The 26,171-nt window shown below is 34.9% G+C and overlaps 1 protein-coding gene across 13 annotated transcripts in view; it reads right to left on the reverse strand.

Moving 5' to 3' along the window:
• TRIP12 (thyroid hormone receptor interactor 12) overlaps positions 1-26,171 on the reverse strand; it is a 199,150-nt gene that overhangs the window by 21,798 nt on the left and 151,181 nt on the right. For 8 of the 13 annotated variants that reach the window (XM_069104625.1, XM_069104624.1, XM_069104614.1 and 5 more), the window contains 17 exons: positions 25,870-26,029; positions 24,802-24,955; positions 22,885-23,113; positions 22,087-22,205; positions 20,453-20,660; positions 17,121-17,221; positions 16,740-16,914; positions 15,154-15,295; positions 14,484-14,675; positions 13,129-13,280; positions 11,073-11,245; positions 9,982-10,055; positions 9,700-9,899; positions 8,655-8,782; positions 6,800-6,951; positions 5,360-5,502; positions 2,516-2,672 (listed from right to left, as the gene is read on the reverse strand). In XM_069104625.1, coding sequence (XP_068960726.1) covers positions 2,516-2,672; positions 5,360-5,502; positions 6,800-6,951; positions 8,655-8,782; positions 9,700-9,899; positions 9,982-10,055; positions 11,073-11,245; positions 13,129-13,280; positions 14,484-14,675; positions 15,154-15,295; positions 16,740-16,914; positions 17,121-17,221; positions 20,453-20,660; positions 22,087-22,205; positions 22,885-23,113; positions 24,802-24,955; positions 25,870-26,029 — 2,659 coding nt within the window. The remainder of the gene's footprint in view (positions 1-2,515; positions 2,673-5,359; positions 5,503-6,799; positions 6,952-8,654; positions 8,783-9,699; positions 9,900-9,981; positions 10,056-11,072; positions 11,246-13,128; positions 13,281-14,483; positions 14,676-15,153; positions 15,296-16,739; positions 16,915-17,120; positions 17,222-20,452; positions 20,661-22,086; positions 22,206-22,884; positions 23,114-24,801; positions 24,956-25,869; positions 26,030-26,171) is intronic. The other 5 variants (XM_069104627.1, XM_069104623.1, XM_069104626.1 and 2 more) reach the window with 3 other exon arrangements.

Raw genomic sequence — 26,171 nt, forward strand, 5'->3', positions numbered from 1 at the left:
TATTTACTGGGAAAACTTCTACAGTAATCCCATTAACATATGTTGCTTACACTTTTGGTTTTAGATTCTTTTTATGATATTAAACAAAGTTCTCTCAAACTGGGAGTGGAAAAGGGAAAATGTACAGGAAGATATCTAGGGGGCAAAATATCACTACCAAGTCTGTTAAAAAAGAAAAAAACTCTAAATCTTCTCAAAAATAGTATGTCAGACACAAATATAATTGCTAGGTAATCCATATACACTCACTGAAACTTGGGAGTGCAGTTCAATGAATTATCTCTCTAGGTGCAACTGTTCCTAGGGCTAAGGGGAGAGTACTGGTCCCAGCTGATATGGATAAATTATTACTTGATAAAAAAAAAAATACAAAATCTTTCAATACTTCTGTTAGCTCTGTTCCTTCTGGATGCCTCTACATATACTCTTACTCAACTAACTATAGTCAACCTGTAATAAGCATTCAGGGATACAGGGAAATGTCACATTTCCCAATAAAGTATTTATTACTACTTACGTATCAATGAATAGAAAAGCATTTATTAATGATCACTTACAATGTCAAAAGCATTGTTTAAAGTGCTGGAGATACAAACTGATGGAAAAAATAATTGTTTCTCCTCAAGAATATCACATATTTAAGACAACATACAAAGAAGGTTTCAATTACAAGTCAGATATAAAGGGCACAGCAAAAAAAAAAAAAAAAGATTAATAATGCTTCTTTTTAAAGGTTACTTTTACTGGTAAAACCATATTCCCCCTCTGATGTTGAACCATTCGACAGCGCTAAGGACTTGGATATCATGGACATCGTCTTTAAAGTAGTTATGGCAGCTGAGGAGTGCTGCAGTACCAGCTGCCATGTAACACTACCATTGGGTTTATTTTCCTAAAAGGTTCTGGCTATGAGGGCAGGCTGGAAGACACTGCTACTCCTAGAACCCTTGGGCTTAGAAGCCTGGGTTATCTCTATCAGGGTCTGAGGGAAGGTGGTCATCAAAGTGGTATCAATGATGTGCCTGAAACACCAATGTCTCTCCTGTCTCTCCTTCAGGTACCTGCTTCAGCTAGGCTGTCTTTTCTATTCCACTGGGATCAATGAGCAGGGAAGAAATGGCATGATTTCAGTTCATCGATGTTTATTTCTCATTAACTGCTTCATTTTATATTCCATTCCTTTTGGAAGCTCACGCAACATTTCTTCCTTCCTGACACTCATGAGGATCGCTGAGTGTCAAATGAATGAGATGGTACTAGTGTTCCAAGACTTGAGGTATGGCTTTGTGGAAGTGGACATGAGAGAAAGGTTCATATGTGTCAGAAGCTGAGAAATGGGTCTAGAATGACTAGGATTAAATTTAAATTGAGCATGTACAGAAGAGTCAGGAAGTAGTACATGATAAAGTCAGGCAAGAGAAAGTGAAGTAGTAGGACTTCAAGTCTGACAAGAATTTGGTTGTAATTTAGAGAGTGAAAAGCAGTAGCACTGGCTCTGGTGGTGGAGGATCTGAGTTCAAATTCTACTTTTAATATTTACCACCCTGGTAAATCAGCCAAGTCCATTTAAGCTGTCAGGGACCCAGTTCCAGGGATGAGATTAAATGATCTCTGGAGTCATGGACAATGAGGGTCTGAGTTCTGGGTCAATCAACCAGACAATGAGTATCTCAGATGCCCTTCCTGTATTGCTAGGCCACTCCACTTCATCGGTTACAAATCATGGAATAATGCCTGCTTGCAAGGAATTTCTATCCCATTAACAGCTAGAAGTAAATATGTGCACCATGACCAGAGAGTGAGTAAACACAACCATATCCACAACTAAAAATAAGTTTTGGTGAAGGGAATTAATTAGCAGCTTTCATGTGGTAAGCAGTGTTTGGGCTCTATCTTGAAGGCAGAAAAGCAGCTGAGTGAGTGCAGAGAAGGGCTAGGACGTGAAAAATGTACACAAAACAACCACAACTGGTGATTTTTTCTATTAATGACCCTTAGCTTTTCCAGTAAGTCCAATTAGGGAGATTATGTTAAACTCAGCAGAAAAAGAAAAGATCAGTACATAGACTAAGTCAGTCATAATGGAGGATGAACAGAAAAAATTGTAATGTGGGAAAACAGGGATGTAAAACTAGAAGTAATATAACTTTAATGAATGAGGAAAGATTAAAACCATATGTTGAAAGAAAAGATGGACTATTGCAATGGTGATAGAAAACATAAGCAAAACTATCTGCTTTCATTATCTGTGCCTATGTTATATTCTCTCTAAATCCTTACTAAACCCCTCCCCCCAACCTCCACAGACAGTATGCAAGCTACTTGAGGATATGGACAATTGGGTTTTCATTATCCTTCATCAAGTACAGCACTTAGCACTTGAGAAACAAGGAAATCAATGGAGTGATGCACAACTGGACACATTAAAGTCAGCTCTTCTATTTTATTTCCAGATATCAACTAAGGTTAAGAGAAAAAAAAACTTACTACAAAAACAACTTTCTGAAAAACTTACCTTTTTTCTATCAAGTCGAGGGGCAACTCTGCTGTCCTGAGAGTCTGACTGATTGATTTCTGGGTTGGTGTCAAGTAACCTCTGCATGGCCCGATCTCGATCAAATGCAGTAACATAAAAAAGCATTTGCCGAGTGTCAAATGGAAAGAAAAACGGGCTAGAAAGATGCAAGATAAAATTATTTTGTTTAGGTTTATTAAAAACATGAAGTCTACACTACCAACTAATTCCCTGAGCAACACGCAAAACCCTACTACGTAAAGACAAGAATGAAACCAATCACAGTGTCTCCAACACAGATATGTCTATTGCAAAATATCTGCTGAACTGAAATGAATTTTAAGATGTCAAAAAGGAAGTGATAGCTAGTTAGGTCAGGCTTTTATCTCCTCTTAAAACTGCTTTTGTAATGTGACCAATTCTGTCTATCTGACTGTGTCCTTAAATTAAGTTTTAATAATTTGAAATTTTGAAAAATCTGAATTATCTTTACTGAATGAACTCCTTCAGACCAAGACACTGTTTATATAATTCTTTAAACATGTACAAGATGTGATAAACATTTGTAGGCTTTATGTATATGTGCACATATACAAATGTGTATATAATCAAGTATATATTAATAATACCTAGCACTTATATAGTTGCTACTATATATTAGGCACTATGCTAAGCATTTTACAAATATTACATTTGATCCTCACTAAAACACTGGGAGGTATATGCTATTTTTAACTACATTTTAGAGTTAAGAAAACTGAGGCAAATAGAGGTTAGGTGGCCTGCCCTGGGTCACATAGCTAGTAAGCATCTGTAGCTGGATTGACAGCTGCCCTGTAGACAGATAGCTAAATAGACAGACCTAAATCTAGACAGAGAGCTAAATAGATAGACAGACAGAAAGACAGATAGATGATAGAGATAGACAGAGAGATAGACAGAAAAACAGATAGATGATAGAGAGATAGACAGACAGATAGACAGACAGAAAGACAGACCAGACAGAAGTGCAGTAAGTAAGCACTGGGCTTAGAGTCTAGAAGACATGAGTTCAAATCCAACTTGAGACATTTATAAGCGGTGTGACCCTGGGCAAGTCATTTAACCCTGTTTCCCTCCGTTTTTTTTTTTTTCCTAATCTGTAAAATGAGCCAGAAAAGGAAACGGCAAACCACTCCAGTATCTTTGCCAAATTGGGTCACAGAGTCAGAGACAGGGTGGCGAGGTGGTTCAGTGAATAAGAGCACCGACCCTGAAGTCAAGAGGATCCAAGTTAAAATCTGGCCTCAAACATTTGACACACTTACTACCTAAGTTACCCTGGGCAAGTCACTAAGCCCCCCCCAAAAAGTCAGATGTGACTGAAACAACTCAACAACAATGTATCAGTGTAGATATATAAAATCATAATTAAATTCATTGTCATCACGATTCTGTGTTCAGTGCTGCTGCTATCTATGTATATATAATTTATTTTTTTAAGTCAGAATGGGACTATATAAACATTTTGATTAACAGTTATATTATATTCACCCTATTTATTATTATATTCACACTATTATATGCACACTATTGCTAGTTTCTTTACTACAGGTTTTCCAGAAATTTACTGTTCCAATTTGCATGATTTCATAGTTATCAAGTTGGCATGAGATCTAAATATTGCCATCCCTTCTCCAGGATATACAGATTTATCTGTTTCAGCCTAAAGAGAATTTTTAAAAATTAAAATAAATGAGAAATCGTAGAGTGAATACTCTACCTGACAAACATTGCACTGCTGCATTATATTTTCTTAAATGTGCCAGCACTGTGTCCATAATACTAATCATTTCCTCTAAATATTTTATTCAGTACACCTTCTAATTTTAGAGCTTAGATGGCAACACAATTTCTCAGTATGATTCTACTGAACAATAAAACATTCCATTAACGGGGAAAAGCTCATTTTGGTTTTGTGTCCACCATGCACACATGTAAAACCACTGCTCAGGATCTATGACATGACCAAAAAGTTGGCTTCTTGTTGGTTTTGAGTCAATCGCTGAATGTTCCTATTAAGATCTGATGCATAAACTTAACTGCTGGTTTGAAAATTTGTGTTATAAGAAACCAAAATCTGAGAAAGAAAACTGAAATGTAATCAAATGGTCAAGAGTATTGGTATAGATTATAACCTTTATTTGTTTGCTTCTTATCTGTGAGCTACTTGAAGGCAATGTCTTTTGCCTCCTTCTCTATCCTCAGCACTTAACACAGTTCCTGGCATATATAACAGGTATTCACTGAATGTTCTTCAGTGTTTAAAATAAGGTTGAGGGGCGGCCAGGTAGCGCAGCAAGTAAGAGTGCCGGCCCCGGTGTGTCGGGATGACCAGGCTCGGACACTTAGCACCCATCCATAAACATCTGGCCGTATAACCTTGAGCAAGTTATTTAACCCCAATTGCTTAGGAGTGTCCAGGTGGCTCAGAGAGTAAGAACACTGGCTCCAGAGTCGGGATGACCTGGGATCGAATCAGGGCTCAGATACTTAGCACCACACCCAGAAATAACTGGCCGTGTAACCTTGAGCAAGTTACCTAACCCCAACTGCTTAATTAAAAAAAAAAAAAAAGGTTGAGGAAATAATTCTGTAAATATTTATTCCACATTTTTCTATCTTAAAGTTATCGCATTATGGGTACAACAATCACATCTAATATTAAAATCAACCGAAGACAAGAATGAGTATTCCTTATACATATATACATCTAGCATACTACATGCCTTAATTCTCCTTTCTCTCTCTCTCACACACACACAGACACACACCCATTCTGTAGCAGCGAGCCAAGTTACATACCAGGTTTTTCCAAGCTCAGTGAGCCAGGTTGGGATGTTTCCTGTCATGATCACCAAAGGATCCTGAAGCTGCCTGTTTGCTTTTGCTGTCAGTTTGCTGTTGTTAAATTCGCTCGTTGGGATGATTTCCTTGCACATTGCATTCTGTAAATTTTTTTTAAAGGAGTGTTATTTATTAACAATAACATTTTCTGAGACATAATTCCCCCCTTTTATAACTAGGAACCTTCTTAATTTAGAATCTATCATTCAACAAACAAAACCAAGTTATTAGCATATTTCAATAAATGCAGCCTTTTCTGGAGTACTCTGCCTAATCCAAGAGCCAATGCTTCTGGTTTCCTCCCTTCTGTTCTTCTAACAAAGTCAACACCCACTTGGTTCCTAGCCCACTTCCTCCATACCAATTGTCAATGGATGTCCAGAAAAACATAATGAAAACATTTGGGAAATATTATTCTAATGCAACTAAGAGCTAGACTAATATTTTGGCAACTTGATTCAAAAGGCTGTCACAATTATATATATTTCATTAAAATAAAAACATTATTGACTTTTGGTATATTCAAATTCCATTTACAAATAAGTTAATAATATTGAAATTAGCATTTTATTTCTGCTCAACTTTGGAATTTTAAAGCTATTCTGACCAAGAAGTGCATAAAACTTATAAAACAAATGCTAAGAGAGGGCATCTGTGTAGTCAAATTTAGGCAAGTGCATTACATGTATTATCTCAAGGGGGATACTATCCTTATTATCACATTCCCTCTCCCTCCTTCCCAGTTTTGCTGATGCTAAGGTTCTCGGTAAAGTTAAGAGACTTGTCTAAGGTTACAAAGACTTTTTAAAGTAAGTGCCAAACATTAGGTTTTTGTTCCTTTTGTTTTTATAAACTCTGAACTCAACACAAAACATAACAGGCATTTCTATATACTTAAAGAATAGAAGGTAGATGTCTAGAAGTGCATAGGACTATAAAAGAAACTGCAAACCTCTATTCTATGCATCTTGCTTTCCTATTAAAGTATAAAACAAGCTCTCCCTGTTTGTCTGCAATTCTCTCTATGCTTCTTTTTAGTTAGAAAAAAATGTCTTAAATGACCATCTTTTCTTTCTCAAAGATGGAATCTGAGGCCAGGACTCTGAATTTAGAGTTTCTTCCAGTCGAGACATTAAAAAAAAAGAATTTTCATACTGTTAGTGTCATGACTTGGCAGTTCTTAGCAAGAACATTTTAAAGCAGATCTGCCTACCTTAAATAAGAACATAGGTCAGAGGAAAAAGAGGATTAAGGCAATACTCCATAAGATAATTTTATTCTATAGAGTCAATTTCTGTTTCTACCCCTAAGGAGTCTGTATTACTCATCATAAAGACATCAAAATGAGATAATGAGATTAATCTAATATATAATCTCAGAAAACTAAAGATTACTTACATCATATAAATAATACCAGTAACGACTGATGGCGTGTAAAACTCTTAAAAGAAGGATCACATCTAATGAAGGGTCTTCAAAAGTTATATTTTCAGGTGGGGAAGATATGAGGTAAACTTCTAAAGGATTTGATACTGATGGGCATATTCCATCTAAAAAAGGAAGAAAAATTAGAGTAAAGGAATTACAGCAACTATGGTAAACCAGTAGAGTCAATATAATTTATTACTCAAAACAACAGCTAGTGTTAAGAATTTCCCTAGTTATTTCTTGATTATGCATGGCAAGACTCTGAATACAGACTCAGTAAGTGTCATCTGTCTTTAAGGGAAGCTCATCTGCCACTGAGTGATAAATACTATGTATTAAAGGGAACAGAGGTTACCACCTCTGTAAGCAAACCCTATACCAACAATGCGATGAATCCTTCAAATATTGAATTAAGCATTAATGGTGATAAAAGGTGAAAAGGGCATGGATTTTATGAAATCTACATATTATGGCCAAAACTAAGGAAGTAGGTTCAACTTCAAGTTACTTCTAAAGAACAAAGTGCTTCCTCTCCTGGCATCTCTTGACAAGCCAAAGAAAGGCATCAGAAAACAAAAAAAGTAGAAATGCGTATTGAAGGGTACAACCAAACCTCATAGGTAACCATCTAGTGAGAGTAAGCCATGCTAGGAGGGATAGTTAGCTACAAAACAAAACTGTTATATGAAACATATATCATGAAAAATAGTAAATTACATTAACTCAGAAACTTCAAATAATGACAGTTGAAGGGAAGTACCTAATGGATTCAACAACACAATACTAGTAAATCACATAACCAGAACAAATGTTTTAAAACTTAATTCTTTTCATTTGTGAGTCTCTCTCATTTTTAAATTTGAGAAATAAAATCGATGGTTAATAGACTATGAGTGAGTTAATGAACTTTATATAACCTGAAGCCTAGTTTTAGGTGGGGCTATTGTGTCTAATGAAGTATGAAAATGCAATCCTAGTCATTCTAGAAAAAACTAAGAGAAAATAAATAGAGCTTCAAGTATGACTATCCCCAGGTTAAGCAGAGAGAGCAGGTGATGAAAGGAAGGTATGAATACATGAAGGTAGAAAAACCTGGGAAGATTTTCCATAACCCCAATACAAACTGAAGTCAGCCAAACCAGATAGTTTTAAAGCATATATGATGACTAAAACAATGCAGGGGAGGAAACAATAAAACTAAGGGTCATGTAATGAAATGACCAAGTTTAGCCACAAAAAGGAGAGGAGAAAAGGCAAGAGACTTCTCTCCCCTTTGCAGGGGGGGGGGGGGAGATAAATTTGGAAATCAAGGTGAAGTAAAAAAGTAAAAGAAATGAAATAGTTTTAAAGACTTTTGCTTCCATAGGGGCAGATCTCCAATAAACAATCCTACTTCCAAAGAAGTCAATGGAAACATAGGATTAACTTCATACACACAAAAAATTACTTAAAAACATGTTTCTCAGGCTCAATAACAGAAAGCTCTCAAGGGTATAGACGGGATCCTTAACACCAGTCCTTCATACGATGCCTTGTATGGAGAAGGTACTAAATATTTATTGCATATGGTGTGAAGGATCTCTCCATTAAAAGAGGCCCTTACCCAACATAAAGAAATTATCATACTTTCAAGTTTCAAAGGTTTTAGTTTCAAAGGGTTTCAATGTCAGAGTTACAGCAGCAGAAAGTTTAAATGTATTTAACTCAATTTTTTTCACTAAAACAAAAAATCTTTTGATATTTGTAAATACTTCTTTAAAACAATAAACTCAGTAAGATGTCTGTGAGATGATAGTTTCTAAACATTACTTTCTAGAAAACATACCATGCCACAATTCATCATGCTTTTTTGCATTTCTAGGTGAAGTTTTTGTTGGAGCTGTTTGGGCCCTTCCCCTTTTACCACCAACAGAATCTTTGCTTCCATCTTCATCTTCTCTTACAGGTTTATACCTAAAAGATGACAGAAAAGCATCCAACATATATTTTTAAAAATGAGAATTCAATGAGTAGATAAAAAAAAAATCCTAATTAAGATCATGCGTTGAAATCAGTGAACAGTAAAATGTAACTAAGCAAAGTTTAATCAGTTGTAGGGAGGTTCAAAATTAAGCTTTTAAGGAATAATTTAATTTTTAAAAACTGTGGTGTCACCTAGAATAGGCTACAAGATAAGAATAGTTTCCTACCTAGATAATAAAAGTTCTCCTACCGACATCTCCAGTTAGCAGAATTGACTCTCCCTACAGAAACAATAGCTAGGACAATGGGATTTCCCTACCCACAATGACTGTTCATCAGTTGAACCTGAAAATATCTATAAACAAGAAAGTGCTACCACAGCTCTGCCTCTTTCTAAAAGCTGAAGCAACAACTTCTTGTTTCCTAAGTGACCTCCACAGATGAGTAATACATACTTACACACACACACAAACTCTCTCTCTACATATTTTATGTAAAATATCATATATTACATATTACACATTTATAATTTCTTTAAGTAAAAAAATAGGAAGGTAAAAAAAAGTAAAGTGAGTTCAATTTGCAAGCAATAACCTTGCATTTCTACTTCCTATACCCCATATAATCTGGCAATTCAGGTAGAGGAATAGGAAAGAAAACTTTGAAGAAAAAGTGAAATTTTTCATTTTTCAACTGTTTTGTAAAACAACTGTTTTATACAACATACATTTCACATTCATCTTATTTGAAAAAATTGATTTTAGCAATGCCTTCTGTATTCCTTATTAATAGGCACCATTATACAGGCAAGATAAAAAAGTTTCAAATGGCAAGAGAATGACAAAATAAACCTATTTCAGTATTCTTTATAACTAAAGCATCAAAAAATTAAACAGAGCAAACCTTACCATATCGTGTGAGTCTTTGTCCAAATGCCAGCTCTTCCTAATGGATTGCTTTCATCATCTGTAGATTCCCTCTCCTCTTCAGCCTGTATACTGAACTGTCTAACTGCCTGATACACAGTCATATTATATGGCAGTAAATGATCTCCAATATAGAACTGCAATCTGTGTCGTACATTTCCTGAATTTAAGAACTGAGCTGCCTAAAAAGAGAAAAGCAAAAAACATTTAATTCATATTTCATCTAATTTTTCCTACAAAAACTCAATATGAATAGAACTTTACCAAAGACTCATCTATTTCTTCATCTGAACCATCATCATCACTGTCTTCATCATCTTCTCTTACTCTTCCATAGCCTAAAGACAGAAGAGCTCATCTTAATACTCTTTGCCAATCTCAAAGAACTCTCAGACTTATTGATCAGGAGCAGTGTGCCCCTATAAATAACATCAAAATATTAAATTGTTAATCCTGGGAACCATTAAGCAAAAAGATATTCTACTTAGTAATGCTATCAACAAAGAGCAATAAAATCTAACTTATTTTCTTTGTTCTCAAATGCAAAGTAATAGATCTTAGTTAAGAGACTTTTGGATGTGAAGTTGGATAATGTAGATAAAATTATATAACTGTTAGCTAGAAAAACTTGAGATCAGACGACCTGGCTGACAAAATATAGCTTAACAGAATGGATTGTAAATTTCCAAATAGTGACTTAGACAAAAAGTAGTCACTTTCTTTTTTTTTTTTCTTAGAATACTTCATATAAGGTGGCTAGGTCACACAGTGAATAAAGCACTGGCCCTGGAGTCAAGAGGACCAGAGTTCAAATGTGGCCTCAGATACTTGACACACTTATTAGCCGTGTGACTTTGAGCAAGTCATTTAACCCCAATTGCCCTCCAAAAAAGAAAAAATAAACACATATTTTACAACAATCAGATCAAAAACACTTTAGGATGACTATATAGGTGGCATTCCATTTGTTTTCATAACAGACTACTATGATTACAAACAATACATAAATGAGCAGAATGCCAATATTATTTTTGAGAGGGTTTTGAAAGGCAACTAGAATGAACTAATGATTTGGGGCTTTGTAAAAATGAACTTAAGAAATGGAATGTTAAATTTAATGAAACCCACAGGGCACAAGCGCAAAAATGTACAATTCTTCTTGCAAAGCAAATTCTTCAGTGCTATTCTTCTTTAGTAACAAAGACCAACATAGCAACAGCATTTCCTTGTTTAATACAGTCAAGTTTTCTCACTCAGCTAATGCATGACAGACCAGAAGGTTGATGATCAGTATAAAGAAAGAAAGGACACACTCCTGAAAATCAACATGTAGACATCTAGATGTGGAGAAGTACCTCTGACTACAAGGTATCTCTCAATGGCTTGCACCAACGCCAGCGGGTCTATCTTCACGGGTCCACCTTTCCACTGTTTCACATTTGCACAATCGGGATGTCTTTGCAGTTGGCATTTTAACTGGTGTGTGTTGAAAAATTTTAAAGCTTGTGATCCTCTGTTGAGAGAAAAACTCAAGATAATTTATGAAAAAAGTTGCTACAATTATTCTATTACTTGTCATCTTATAAACAACATATATAAATGCAAATATGACAGGGAAAAAAGAGTTCATGCAAATTGACTTCTCACTTCAAAAGACATGTAAACTGGGAAAATATTTTCTCATTTAACCAACAATGTCTTCAAACTCAACTAATTTAGCAAAGGTTACTATAATAATATATAATGAAAAATAAACCATGTGCTAAGGCGAAAATAAGTAACTCTTTGAATGGGAATAAATACAAATTCTTTGGGTCTTTACAATACATCAACTTTAATAATTTTTGTTTTACTTTTCTTTTTTGCAGTTTGTCTTCCATAGTGTCATGATTTTTCTTAGTCTATTTTGCTTCTTCTTTCAAGCATTCCCAATATGTAGTTTTGATAAAATATATAGTTGCTTATTTTGCCCAACTAGAGCTAAAATTTAAGGGCTCCTAAAGGGCACAACTGACTAATCTGTAACACTGTAAAGCAATAGCATGTTTCTGCCATTAAACTCTTCACTTCAAATAGATAAAGTAATATTCTGCATATCTAAGAGGTGTTAAAGCATAATTAATTTTGATTATCAACGTATGCAAGGCAACATTACTCCAAGAAAATAAGAGTGTTTCCTCATCTGATGTATCTATTGAGCAACTAAATGGGGGATGAAGGAAAGGTAAAACAGAGAGACAGAAAAAAAAAGTGGCTTCAAGGAGCTGACAAGCTTAGAGTGTGGAGGCGGAGGGAGTGAAGTGTTAAAAGGCTATTATGCTGTAAAATTCATTATAAGAGATCACATTAGAAACTGTTTCCTAATAGAAATACATGTTTATCATTCATTTTCTAGCTTTTAATGTTTATCAGTAAGACTCTTATTAAATCCATTTTAAAAATCCAATAGCCTTCAAAACCCTGTGTGTGTTTCCCTTCTTTAAAAAAAAAATCTTTCCAAATCAAAAAAGGAACCATCTAAAGAATTCAATGATTGCACTAATAAGCATTTAAAATCAAACATTATTTCCCTCACAAAAATACAAATTAAACACATTTCCCCAAGTCAACAAGATGAACATTAATTTTGTCTACTCAATATATGGATTTTATTTAATATTACTCTTTATTTCAAAGGAGCAAAAATCAAATTGTTTTAATGATGATATTTTTGTAGGACAATTTTTTGTAGAATAAAAAGCTACTCTAAAAAATCATCAGAAAGATTAATAATAAGATCAATTGATTAATAGTCAGATTAACTGGAACAAGTGTAAATTTCATAATTCAGCACAAATCACTATATAACCATTTATTCACAACATTATACACACACACACACGTTCAATTTTAGAGAAGATGTAAGTCTCTCATTTCATGACTGAGAAGGAAAATGACTTATCCAAAGTTATACAGTGGTAGGTAGCAGATTAGAGTACACAACTATCCTGACTGTGTCCTCTGAACTGCAGCAAATATGATATATATTCAGAACTTACAGAGCAATAAGATTTCTTTTAAATATGGAAATAATAAAGCTCGCCTCAACAGCCTGAGTCTGTCAATCATTAACACAGAAGCAACAATATCATAAGAAAGGATGAGGGCAATACTTTTGAAGCTCAGGTTATACAGAACATATTGTGGCATTAAAAAAATTAATGGTTATAATAATTTCAATCTTTCTGTAAAGTCTTTAAGATTTCTTTAAAAGTAAGCTGCAAGTTATGATAACAGCTTGTACCCATTGCTCATAACCAACACTCTTGATCTTTGTGATCTTGACTTGAGAGAGAAGGTTATAGTTTTCCTGGATGTGAGAACACACTCCAGCTCATGATGGCAATGATGTACCTAAGCATTAATCCTTACCTGCTCCCCGTTCCATTTCCACTTGGAAAATCATGAACTTTGACTGGAAACTGCTCCATCTGACTAAGGCAGTTGTTCATCTTGTGAACTAATGCCAACAAAGGTGCATTTCCCATCGGTTCCAATCTTCCAATTGGTTCTTCTCCAGGAAGCTAAAGTTATAAATAAACTAAGCAGTTAGTAGTTAGAGCAACACTTCTAAATAGGAAAAATAAAAAATTTCGAATTCACAGTTTTAACTATCAACTCCCAACGTGTCTTATTACATATAATCTTTTTTGAGGTTGTATGGGGTAAAGTTTAATAAAAAGCAATACAGGCAAAGTCAAATTTGATCAATGGAAAAATTATGGTACATCCTCAATTTTGCCACTGACCTGTTCCATGACCATAGTTGAATTAACATCTCAAATTCCAAATGCCTGAAAAGCCATCCACAACTTACAATTACTTGAAAGCTCTGTGTATATGAATGAGTAGTAAGGGAGCCCACAGGACTCCCCAGTTGAAAAACCAGAGGAATAAGTGACCCAGAAAGAAGTTCCTTTTCTTCCTACTACATGAAGGAGCAGAGAGAAAGTTGCTCATTGCCATGGATGCAGGCATAAACAGTAAAGTCACTGGAGTCCTTATTTTGCCATTAGAAAAGCTCTAGGAGACTGACTACCTGAGTCCTAGTTCCTATTTAAGTCATTCTAATGCTTAGATTTTTACTAGTACAGTCCTTGCTCAAATGCTGGTCCACAGAACAGCATAAATCTCCAACTAATTTTAACCAGGCTAAAAATAAATTTACTATCATAGGGTTATAAATTTTAACTTTTTTCTACCTCCACACCCCCTTCCTGCTGAAGTTATAGAGAGGAGTCTAAAGTGAGAATGGTCTGTGATACACTGATCAGATACTTTGCCAGTACTGGGAGAGCTGGGAAGAACAAGGAACTGTTCTACTATGTCTTTTTTCAAAAAGTCCAAGATGGCCAAATGTTTTAACAATTATAAAATACAAATTTAGGAGATAGTCAAGCAGAATTAGCTAGCATTTATATAGCACCTACTATAAGCCAGGTACCAAGCACTTTACAGACATTAGGTCTTTTGATCCTTACAACAACCCCAGAAAGGTAGGCACTTTATATCCATTTTACAGGTGAGGAAACTGAGGCAAACAGACATCAAGTAATTTGTCCAGGATCACACGGCTTTTAAGTGTCTGGATATGACCTCACATATTCTTGACTCCAGGCCCAGTGCTGCAGCTACTGGGCTACCCAGCCCTCCTTCAATATTCAGGAACAAAATGTCAGAGTCTAGAAATAGACTTATTGCTGCTCCAAACTAAACAGATGACTTACCGGAGAAGAAAAAAATACATGAAGGAATCTTTTAATTCTGATATCTCTGCTCACAGCGTCTTTTTCACTTTTGGATGTTAAATAAAGCAGCAACTGTTTCACAAACCCACTATGCTGGATTTCAAACGAGGAGACATCAGACTCTGAGACTATGCTCCGGATTTCTACAAGGCACTCAGCTCCACCATCCACCTTAAAAAAAGGACAGGAATTCAGATTCCAATTTCAATTATTCAACAACCACACACTAAATGGGCAGTTTTTCCTAAAGATTCCTTTATGAGTAATTAAGCTAACCTAAAAGGATATATGTGCCTACTGGAAATGAGCGCTCTCCCTGGAAACTGTTATATGCATCTTTTTTAAAAGTGAGACTGTTATTTAATTCAACTTTTTCTAAATGAACTTCCATCAAATGAAGATTCTGCTATCTATGTTATCTACAATGAGTTCAACACATTCAGATGTAAGGATAAAGTAGATAAATCAGGGATATCATGAAGAACAGCTTGTATCTTTTATCCTAACCCAATCATCACTATATATAAATTGGTATAAAATTCCATCCCATCTAGTACATATTAAATACCATTTTAACAAAGCAACATTCTTGCTCTAAAAAGCTTTTGTAACAGAATGGGATCCCTGACAATGACATCTTAAATTCTACCTGGAGGTTGAGTTGTTCAGTTGCAGTGCAAAGTCTCTGAAGGACATTTAGTGCAGGATTGCTTCCATCCATATTCTCAGAGCTGAAATATCGCTCCACAAATTTATGAGCTTGTTCCTTAATCCAACCCTTAATTTTTTCTCTGGATGGGAAAAAACAAAACAAAACAAAATGAATTTCCAACTTATATCATTATTTTCCCCCTTCATTTCACTTATGGAAAGACAAATAACTGCTTAAAGAAAAATGTTTTTGTTTTAGTTCAGTAATAATATAAGCCTTTATTTTGAAAAGCTGTGGATGTATGCATATTTATACAAATATAACTGAGACATTTGAGATTATTCAATGGGCAATATGACCGTGGATAAAAAGTTGACCTTCAAACCAAAAAGACCTGGCTTCTAGTCCAGCCTCAGACACACAATGGCTGTGTGACCCTGGGCATGGCACTTAACCTCTTAATGCTCTGGGCAGTTCAATAAAAAATAAGTTGCAAAGAAGGTGCCAATCTGTACTGATGGAAACATTTCTGCATGTGAGTTTCTCAGCTCAATGAAATAGTATACATGGTCCCTAATATTAACACCTAGTATAGATAAAGTGCTTTAAAGGTTTGCCAAGTACTTTACAAATATAATCTCACTGGTTGCTCCCAACACCCCTGATATTATCCCCATTTTACAGATGAGAAAAACTGGGGCAGACCAAGGTCATAAAGATAAAAGTATCTAAGATGGGATGCAGCCTTCCTGATCAGACTTCCTGACTGCTATCCACTGCTGATGAGTAAATAAGCCAAAGTGATAACTTCTTAAAGAATAGTACTGGTGCAGTTTATTTTTTTAATGCAGTCATCTATAAGTAGTGTAAAGTAAAAACCTTATTTGGAATCAGAAGACTTTGGTTAAAAACTTTGGGGGTGGAGGGATGAGGGAGAACTTCTTACTTTGGATGACTCTGGGCAGGTCATTTAATCTCTAGGCCTTATCTGTAAAATGAGGGGATAGCCTCTAATGTCCCTTCCAGGCCTGAACCCAGAACCCTTTAACTGAAAGCAAAGTGTTGACAATTTCTGATGTAAACAAATTAATATCTCAGGAAAAAACATTTTTAAGACTCAGCCTTCACATTCTACAAAAACTAGACAGATGGTATTATAAACACTCCACTTATGGAGGGCATTAAATAGATTTTGTCCTTGTTAACTTCTCAGAAAACAATTACCAAGCCTCTACCCAGAATAGCACTTTACATTTGTATAGTCTTAACAGCTTATATGTGTGTGTGTATCTATCTATCTATCTATCTATCTATCTATCTATCTATCTATCTATGCCTGATTAATCCTCAACAACACTGTGATATCACAGTTAAACAGCTCATTTGAAGTTACACAACTAGCAAGGATTGGATTGTGGAGCTAGATTCAAATCCAAACACAGAAATCTATGAGCTAATTATCATGCCTTCATTACCCAACTTCATATTTTAAATGAAAATACCAATAATGACTTTCTAATTTTACAGTAGAAATTTAAGCAGAACCAAGGAAAATGCCTAAGGAAAGACAGAAATAACTTTACCTGTTGTTAGATATGGTGTCCTTTGAGGCAGCCCTGGCGAGACCGCTGACTCCAGCTGTTCGGGCAGGTTCAATGTTGTTGCTATTAGACTGTGCACTTAATCTGCCCCATGTTTTGGGATTCAAGCTTGCCAGGAAAGAAGATTTAGGAGACTGTGTAGTAGTGGGGCTTTTAGCTACGGAAAACAAAACAACAGGCAATGTCAACATTAAGCACAAGTAATAAAATTCCCACAGATCTTAAAAACTGACACACCATAATTATCATGTTGTCAGGATGTAAATAAATAAGAGCTCAGGTTAAATACCAACACCAACAAGTATCATTACCACTTAACATCTGCAGCACACACATGACTTCCGGACATCCAGAAGCCATTACCTTGATTGTCTACTTTGTCGTCATCCCTCGGGGGAGAGTACTTTGGCCTTCTTGGCCCACGTTTTGGCAGTCGTTTTCTCTTTAGGACATCACTTAGTCGACTATCAAATGACACCAAAAAAAAAAAAAAAAAGGAGAGGGGACTGTTGAGAAGTCAGGTATTCCACTGGGTTGAAATTGCTATGTATAATCTATTATATTCTTATTTTCAAACCCAAAGTTTTCTTTCTTGAACACTTAGCTTAACAGTTTTAAAAACTAGAGCTAAAACCATTCTAGTGAATATCATGAAACCTAAGGAATTAACTAAGAGGTAAATTATAAGACCAGACATTCCAAACCAGCCTATTTTATGGGATTTTTCTTTGATCATAAATTTAACACTTATCATTATTAATATAACTATCAGAGTAATAAGAAATAGGATCTGAATCCAGGTTGTCTGATTACAAACCCAGAGGTCTTTCTACTACTATACTGCTGTTTGATACTAATAGGATTTTTAAGAATAACTAAAAGGAGAACAAAACCTGAATTTAAATAAGTAAATTTTCCATAAATGCTGTAAAAATACTAATTGGTTACTATATAAGAGGGAATAATTTTTATAATTTTATATAACAATTAATTAATAAATTAATGAATAAATTTATAATTTATAATAATAAGAGGGAAGAATTTTTAAAATTTCCATTCATAACCAAGTTTACATTTTGGAATACACAAATGATTCCAAAAGAAAATATTAATGCATATAGAAAAAAATTATAGACTGATTTGAGTTATAACAACCTAAATTCCCTAATTTAAAATACAAATGAAAAAAAAAGTATTAGCTGTCATCTGCAATAACCAGTGCTCTATTTATATCTTTTATGAATCAGTAAGCTTAAAACTAAAGGGAAAAAAAAAGGTGATGATCATAACAGTTGTTTTCCTATTTCCTCAGTAGGCCCCAACTGATATGATCATGACGTTGTTACTATTCAACAATAAAGCAAAATAAAAAAAATGTAGTAAGCAGTTGTTTTTTTAAACTCTGATTATTATGATGAGGTTTTGGTTTTTTTGGATGGGTGGGTGGGGTGAGCAGGGAAGAACTAGTACTTATTAGGTCATTAAATTCTCAAACACCATACGCACAAAGATTCAGGCAAGTTTTCCAATGGGAAAAAAGTAGGTGGAAATGGTCTACACATAACATTTCCTGCTTTATTATGCTCAAATTCCCTGTTTACACTTTTTTAAAAATCATGAACTTAATAAGAATGAAAAAGTAATCAAATCAATAAAATGGTGGGCAAAATAGTAAATGAAATCCTTACCATATAATAGGCTACAACCAAATGAATGAAATAAAGAAAATGCTTTTGTTGAATCTGATGTTGTGATACTTTTGAAAGTCTCTCTCATCATAATTGCATTCAACCTATCTATAAAATGAGGTCTGCTGATTTCATTTGTATGTCTATGTATGGTTTCTTTATATCATAGAAATTCCAGGAATTTATTTAGTCATTTTCCAAATCTTGGTTGGTTACCTTTTTTCTACTACTACAAATAGCAGCTACTAATATTTTTACACTGACAAGTTTTTATTCCCCACATTTTATGTTCCTTAGAAATGGAATTACCGAATGAAAAGGTGTTGCCAGTATTTACACCTAACTACTTTGCATAGTCCAAAAAAAGTTATGTTCCTGTTCAGTTTGCATATTCATCTACAACCTTGCCAATATTCAACTTTTAATTCTTAAAAAGTTTATTGCCATTTTAGTGGAATAAAATTATATCTTAGGATGGTCTTGTTTTTGTTTAACTGTGATAAAGGAATTAGTACATCTCTTCCTAGAATTAATAGCAGTTTGTATTTCCTCCTTCATCAAGTATGTGTTCATATCCTCTGATCTCAGCTCCCCATAAATTCTGGATGACACTTCTACTTGATATATTTAAGGAGAATACTTTGCTCCGAATGTCACATTCTCTTAAATTTAGAGATATTTCTTTTACTATGCAAAATCCCTTTATCTTTATAAAAATCAAACCCACTGATTTTGCTTCCAGGGATTCCTAATTTCATAGATAAGAATATCCTTCTGCACCAAGGTTGAAACAATATATTATTTGTCTTCTAGATTAAAAAATAATTTCAGCCACATCTCCACTGTTATGAAATATGAATTCAAATCCAGTTTCATTTTTAGTAGATATTAGGGTTGTCTTTTTTTTTTTTACTGAGTAGTGACTTAAGTGGGAGTTCATCGAACACCTTTTACAGACATCAGATTCAATTTCTAGGTCTGAAATTTTGTTCCACCAACATTTCTTCATTCCTTTCAGCACCAGACAATTTTTATTATTACTTTTTTGAAGCATTCTTTAAATCTCTCATGATCTCCTTGTAATTTAAAAATATTTTTCAAGATCTTTTATTTGGCTCTGTGATGTCTTAGTACTACTGTCAAGCGTTACTTAATTTTTCCAAATGCCATTTGATGATGTTAACTAGGATTTCTTGTGCTTTATTTCTTTTTCCATTTGTTGCTTCAGGCACACTTTAGCTGGTTGTTCTATAATATTGCTAAGTTGCGTTGATGCTTTGCTCATTTCTAAATTTAGGCTGGTGTTAGCCATCTTTATTTTCTTTGATCTTTACATCCATGGTTTTTTTTTTTTCCCTTTTTTGGCGAGGAAACTGGGATTAAGTGAATTGCCCAGGGTAACACAGCTAGTAAGTGACAAGTGTCTGAGGCCAGATTTGAACTCAGGTCCTCCTGACTTCAGGGCTGGTGTTCTATCCACTATGCCACCTAGCTGCTCTGTATCCGTGTTTTCTTATGTTAAATTGGATAACCTGGTTAATTCTCCCCTAAGGCCCCTTCTCCCTTAATGCCTTTAATAATAGCAGCTGACATTTTTGCAAACTATTTAAAGAGAATAGCCACAAAAACTGCACTAAGACTTCTGGGACACCTTGAATTCTATGTAACGTGACATTCACAGCAATTATATGGAATAAGAATCATAGGCTCCAAGAGATCAAGTGTCACATGGGATTCTAAGTCAAGTCTCAACTCTAAAGCTAGGAATCAATGTTATTTTTTTCTCAAATCCCTATAAGATGATGGTGTGACTTCTTGCTACCTATGCATCTTAACAAAATTTGACACAACAGAATGTGCGGTTCATTTTGCCTATATTTACCATGTATAACTGCTACAGACTGACATTACACATTCATTCTAAGGCTTAAAAGATTCTTCTCCATCAGAGCTAAGCAAATGACAAGCTAAGTGTGGAAAGAGGAGGTTTGGAAAAGATTATTTTACCCCTGTGGACTCAGGTCTAAAGAATCATCTCTGCTGTGCTGTAAGCTGGGTGAGCCCAAGTCTGCAGTTGCGTTGCTGGCAGCAGTGGCTGTCCCAGTGCTGATTGTGGTGCTGGAACCCAAGGTCCCCGATCCATTAGTGCATGCCTTTGGTGGACTTGTTAGCAAAGCCTCAGACTCTGCTAAATTTTTTACTTGATGCATCACACCTTAACAGATAGAGAGTGCAGGTAAGTCAGGTTTTCAAAAAAATAAATAAAATAGCATGTATATATTTGATTTATGAAAATCTAGGAAGACAATTCCAAATTTCATGTTAGTAAAAGTCAAGAAAGGAAAGGCAAAACAAATAATACAGAGGCATCTTATTATACAAGGAAAAATGTTGTATCTACTCCTATCTTGCTGTGCAACATTACTAGTCAGGAAACTTGACTTCTTAATTTCCTTTACAATGAAATGTGACAAATGGGACTAAATATCTACAGGTCTCTTGCGGCTCTGAAATTTAACGTGATAAAAAATCATGCCAAACACCAAAAAAATCACTGTCAAGTTGCTAGAGAATATTAAGCTTGGCAGTACTCTTGATATTATGGGAAAACTAAAGCCAAAATTATAATCACAAATTCATGCTCTGTAAATTGAGAATGGAGTAAAAATAACTAGAAATAAGAGACTGAAAAGATGTTGTCATTGACTGCAAGCTAAATGGGTCAGCACTGTATGTTATGTAGGCAAAAAAGGTCAACCTGATTTGGGGATAGATCCAAGCGACTCACAAAAGCCTGAAAAATAATCCTTCTATTTTTACGTTTCATATTAATAGGAATGTGAAGCTAACTTCCAGCAATGAAATTTTAGATGAATTTCTGTGAAAAAGCTGTCTAGACTCCAATAAAAAGGTGGTTCACTGAGGTGACTTCTTTTCTACCGTCAATGCATAAGATGAAGAGTATGATGAAGAGTGTCTTATTTATCCCCAGAAAAAGGAAAGAGGCTTAAACAAAAGCCTAAGAAATGAGCTGTGTAAATAAAATCCCAGAAGATTAGAGTTGGAAAGGACATTAGAGATCCTCTAGTCTCACAGCTTTAAGAACAAGAAGAAAATATCTCTCATGGACAGTTTAGAACTTGAACTGTCTCAAAGTAAGAGGGCTGCACTGAAGGCGACATGTTCTAGTATATTAATTTATTTCCTGACCTAAACAATGAAGACTTACACTGCTTTATGATGACTATATCCTACTGGTAGTATGTTTCCTCTACAAATTTATTATTTCTCTAGCTTTCCAGATATTTAAAAAGCCTGGTTGTCTCCTGTTGGTTTAGAAAATGCCATCCACCCACGGTTAATAAAGAATAAATGACTACTCATACAAAATGAATGGGGCTGAACTTGATGAACCCTAAGGTGCCTTTCCAGTTCTAAATCTAGGATCCCTAGCACCATCTTTAGAAAAAGTAAACAATGGATTTGAGATTACCCAGCTAAAGCCTATTATTTTACTCTTTATGGATATGGAGAGAAGGTGACATCTTTGTTCTTACTGCTAAAATTATTATTCACTAATTAATACTCTAAGGGCTAAAAACTACTTAATCCTGGAAAACAGAAATGAAATATAACATTACCTTCTCTTCTGAAGTAAACACTAAAAATATCAGGCAATTTCTGCATTAAGATTTCAGCCATTTGAAGGGCTCCAACTACTATCTTCAGGTCTTGACTTGAGAGCATGGAAGCAATATGACTAACAACAAAAGTACATAGAAATGTATAAGCATACAATTTCACTCAAACACAACCATTTCAACTGAACAAGGATCACATAAACTAAATTATAAAAGGTGTAACCATTTTGACCGATCCAGTACAATTTTAAGAAAGATTTCTTATGTATGTGCTTATCCACGCAAATATTCTGAGTTGTGAAAAAGTATCAAATAATATATATGTATATAAAATGCAATGAGAAGTAAATCTAAAAACAACCCAAACTGCTGCAAGAATAAGATACCTTGACTTTTCTCAGCAAAACTGTCTACTTCCATTTGCCTAGTGAATCCTGAAGTCACATTCAGGACCAAATCAGGATGTTGGCAGGTATCTTTTTGTCATTCAGTCATTTTCAGTTACATCTGACTCTCTTGTGACCCCCTTTTGGGATTTTCTTGGCAAAGATACTAATAGTTTGTCATTTCCTTTTCCAGCTCATTTTACAGATGAGAAACTGAGCCAAAGAGGGTTAAGTAACTTGTCCAGGGCTACATAGCTACTAAGTATCTGGACCAGATTAAACTCACAAAGATGAATGTTTCTGATTCCAAGCCTGGTGCTCTAATCACAGTGTCACCTAGTTGCACAGGTATCTAGTTATCTGTGCTTAAACAATATAGAGATATAGGAAAGAAGACAGAAAACATACAAACCTTGAAACAGCATGATTTTTCAGCACATCCTTCAGAAGCTCAGCATCTGCAAAATAAATTATCCTAAGAATTGCTCTAAGGCACTTGTGTCTGACTGCAGGTCCTGCTGAAGAACTATACACTTCATAAAGAACACCAAACAATGTCTTAATGAAAGACTTAGCCAGCTCTGGGTCCTCTTTCATTAGCTGTGCTCGAGCATCATCCTTCTTTAACTCTGAATATCCGCCTGTAAAAGAAAATGCAGATGTTTTACACAACCTAAAGATAAGGATACAGAAATCATTAAAGAGTTCAAGCCATGGTCTAATTAGATAATCAATTTCTACTAAAACTATTCTACAATGTTTAAAAAAAAAAAAGATTTTGGTCTAACCCTATGAATTCATTAGCGAAGGAAATTCTATGCAAAGAAACAAATCCCTATGGAAATGTAGGTCAATTGTCCTACAATTCACTCCTGGTGAGTTATTTGGGGCATAGAAAGGTAAAGTGACTTGCCTAGAGTCACAAACCAGGGTATGTGTCAGAGGAGGGATGCAGAAGCACGTAGCTCTGATTTGGAGACCGTAGATCTTTGCCTATTACACCACACTGTCTTTTATAAAACATACTAGCTGGAATAGGCTGCTCAGAAAAGAATCCCCCTGTGCAGGTGATCCTACTGCAGTCACATATGCCAATAGGCAAGAATATGCTACAAGAGATGGAGATACTTGGAATTACTGGAATACTTGGGAAAAATGAAAAGAGGGGGGAATATTGGTGGTTTGGTTAATAAACACAACGCAAAAGGAAAAGAATTAATTCAGGAAGAGGATAGGATAGAATCAACTGCTGCCATCTACAAGGAGAGCAAAAAGAGAATTATTTGAGCTATTACTCTCCACAATGACCACCAAAGAGATGACTTAGAGTAGATGTGGCTAAGAATGAGGAAAAGAAGGGAGCTTCCTAACGAAGCTTTATAAGCTTTTTCGTTTTAAAAAAAAAAAGACCCCACAACTTAGGGGAAATTTGGAGGACTCAAGGTTTCAGCAATGAAAAAGGATGGAAGAAGGGTACTTTACCCTAACAGGATCACTGTTATATAGGTGAATTCTATGGAGCCCTTCTCAGGATTATATTTTTAACTAATTTAAACAAATACTAAATTTCAGTTAGAGGCTAAAGAAAATAAAAATACAACTATTTTTTCTTTCAAGTTCATAGAAGCCCCCCACCTCCCCAAAGTCTATGGACTCCTTAAGTACTCTGCTGACCCCAGGTTAAGAAGAACCCTTGCTGCAGAGACTGCTACTGGGAAGAAGCATGAGGAATGATGAGAATAAATGTCCAAATTGGAAATAGAATGAAAGGATTTGTTTAATCATTCAATGTAGGAGAAAAATATATACAAGTATATAAAACACACATGGCCAACGCATGGATGACACTTCAATAACAGCTACATTACTTTATAGTGTAATTTTTAAGTATTTTTTAAATTTTATTTTTAAGTTTTTAAATTTTAAACATTAAGTACAAAATAAGAAGAAAAAGACTCTGCCATGCACACAGAACACAAAAGGATTCAATATAAAGCAATACATTCTCATTTCAAGAAAACTAAATAATAAATATTACACGTACTTTTAAAGCTGTACAGCTTTTCTTTGCTTCCTTGTAGGTTCTTTTGTTTTCTGCTGTGCACTTTTTTACTTTTTCCCCTTTCCCTCAAAGGCTACAATTACGTGCAAAGATGTATGCATGCATGCAATGTATGTGTATACACACATCACATATATACATGCATAAATAACTGTACTATACTTATTTGTACTTGCCATTTGTTTCTCTGACAGTGGATAGCATCTCCTTCCATAAAACCAATATAGTGTAATATTTAACGTTATTTTTAATTCAAAGGCTACTTACTAGTGTTAGTATTGGCTAATGGGTTAGGTTTTCTCTGAATAGCACGTGCAGTTCCGGTATCCTCATTGATTTGCTGCATAGAATTAAAATCAATAGTATAAACTCGTCCTAAAGTAGACAAGCTTATCTCATCCTCACCAACCTGATGAGCTGCCTAAAAACAAACAAAAAAAGAAACATCTTAAATATAAACATCAATCTAATAGGTGCCTGAAATAAATTAGAAACTTAAAATACACTTTATGTCTTAGTTTAACTAGCTCTATCCTATTTCAACTTGAAAATCTAAGTATTATGAACAAAAGAAAAATAAAGAGACCATGAATTTCATGGACATGCATTCTTGGGAGAATGATTTGGGAAATGACATGCTATGGAAGAGGGCTGTTTAATAGGGAAGAAGCAACAAAATAAGGAAGACTAAATAAAACAAGGATGATTCCTTCTCAGTGGTATAAGACTCAATCTAGGCAATGAAAAGGATCATCCTTCTTGCTTCTTCCTTGATGCTCAGACTGAGAACTGTTCACAAAGACCTTAGCTGCCATTGTAAAAATAATAAATTTTTAGAAATCTGCTTAACAGCACTGAATTTAGAGATTTAGAGGCTAAAGTACCCTATTTTTGCAGATGAGGAAAACAAGGAACTGAAACATTTCCAAACTTCCCTGCACCTTTACAAAAAAAAAACTAAACTTAGGGAACATGAAGAATTCTACAAAGAAGTAGAAATCCATAGCACACGTCACATATTTAGAAATATGGCACTATTCTCTGAGCTATTAGAAAAGATTAGAGGTTTTTTCAAGTAAAGAGGAGAAAAGCACATAATCAACCTCTTCAACTTTTAAAGCTGAGGAAATTAGAGTCAAGAGATGCCCAAAACCAAATTCTTAGGAAGTTCAATGGGAAAGAACGCTTTATATTTCCAGAAATCATTTCACATGATCACAAGGTCAGAGTATGAACAAATGACAAAAGGATGTGATATCCATATCTGACTACACAGGAGACAAGGAAACAAAATTCCCCGACCCAATGCACCAATTTAAAATGTACTGAAACTACTACCTCAATTATCCGACTATCAATCCTGTTGTAGGGATGCCAAAGACCCCTGTCATCCCGCCACTGCCAGATCGCACCATCGGTGTTTTGTGCATTTCCCTTCTTCAGCATGGTATCAACAGCAAAAATGCCTTCTTTTGGTAAACATGGCATCAATTCACTGTAAGGAACATACCAATATTTTGAAAATTTCCTGCATTATGCATTTTTATTAAAAAAGGAGTACATAAAAAGAATCTGTAATTTCAATTAAATTTTTTTTTAAGCATTTAAAACAAAGCACAGACCACGTGCCTGTGAGG

Source organism: Petaurus breviceps, unplaced genomic scaffold, assembly GCF_028583685.1.
Source record: "Petaurus breviceps papuanus isolate PSGF00001 unplaced genomic scaffold, PetGlider_PUasm1.0 688, whole genome shotgun sequence".
Classification (NCBI taxonomy): Eukaryota; Metazoa; Chordata; class Mammalia; order Diprotodontia; family Petauridae; genus Petaurus; species Petaurus breviceps.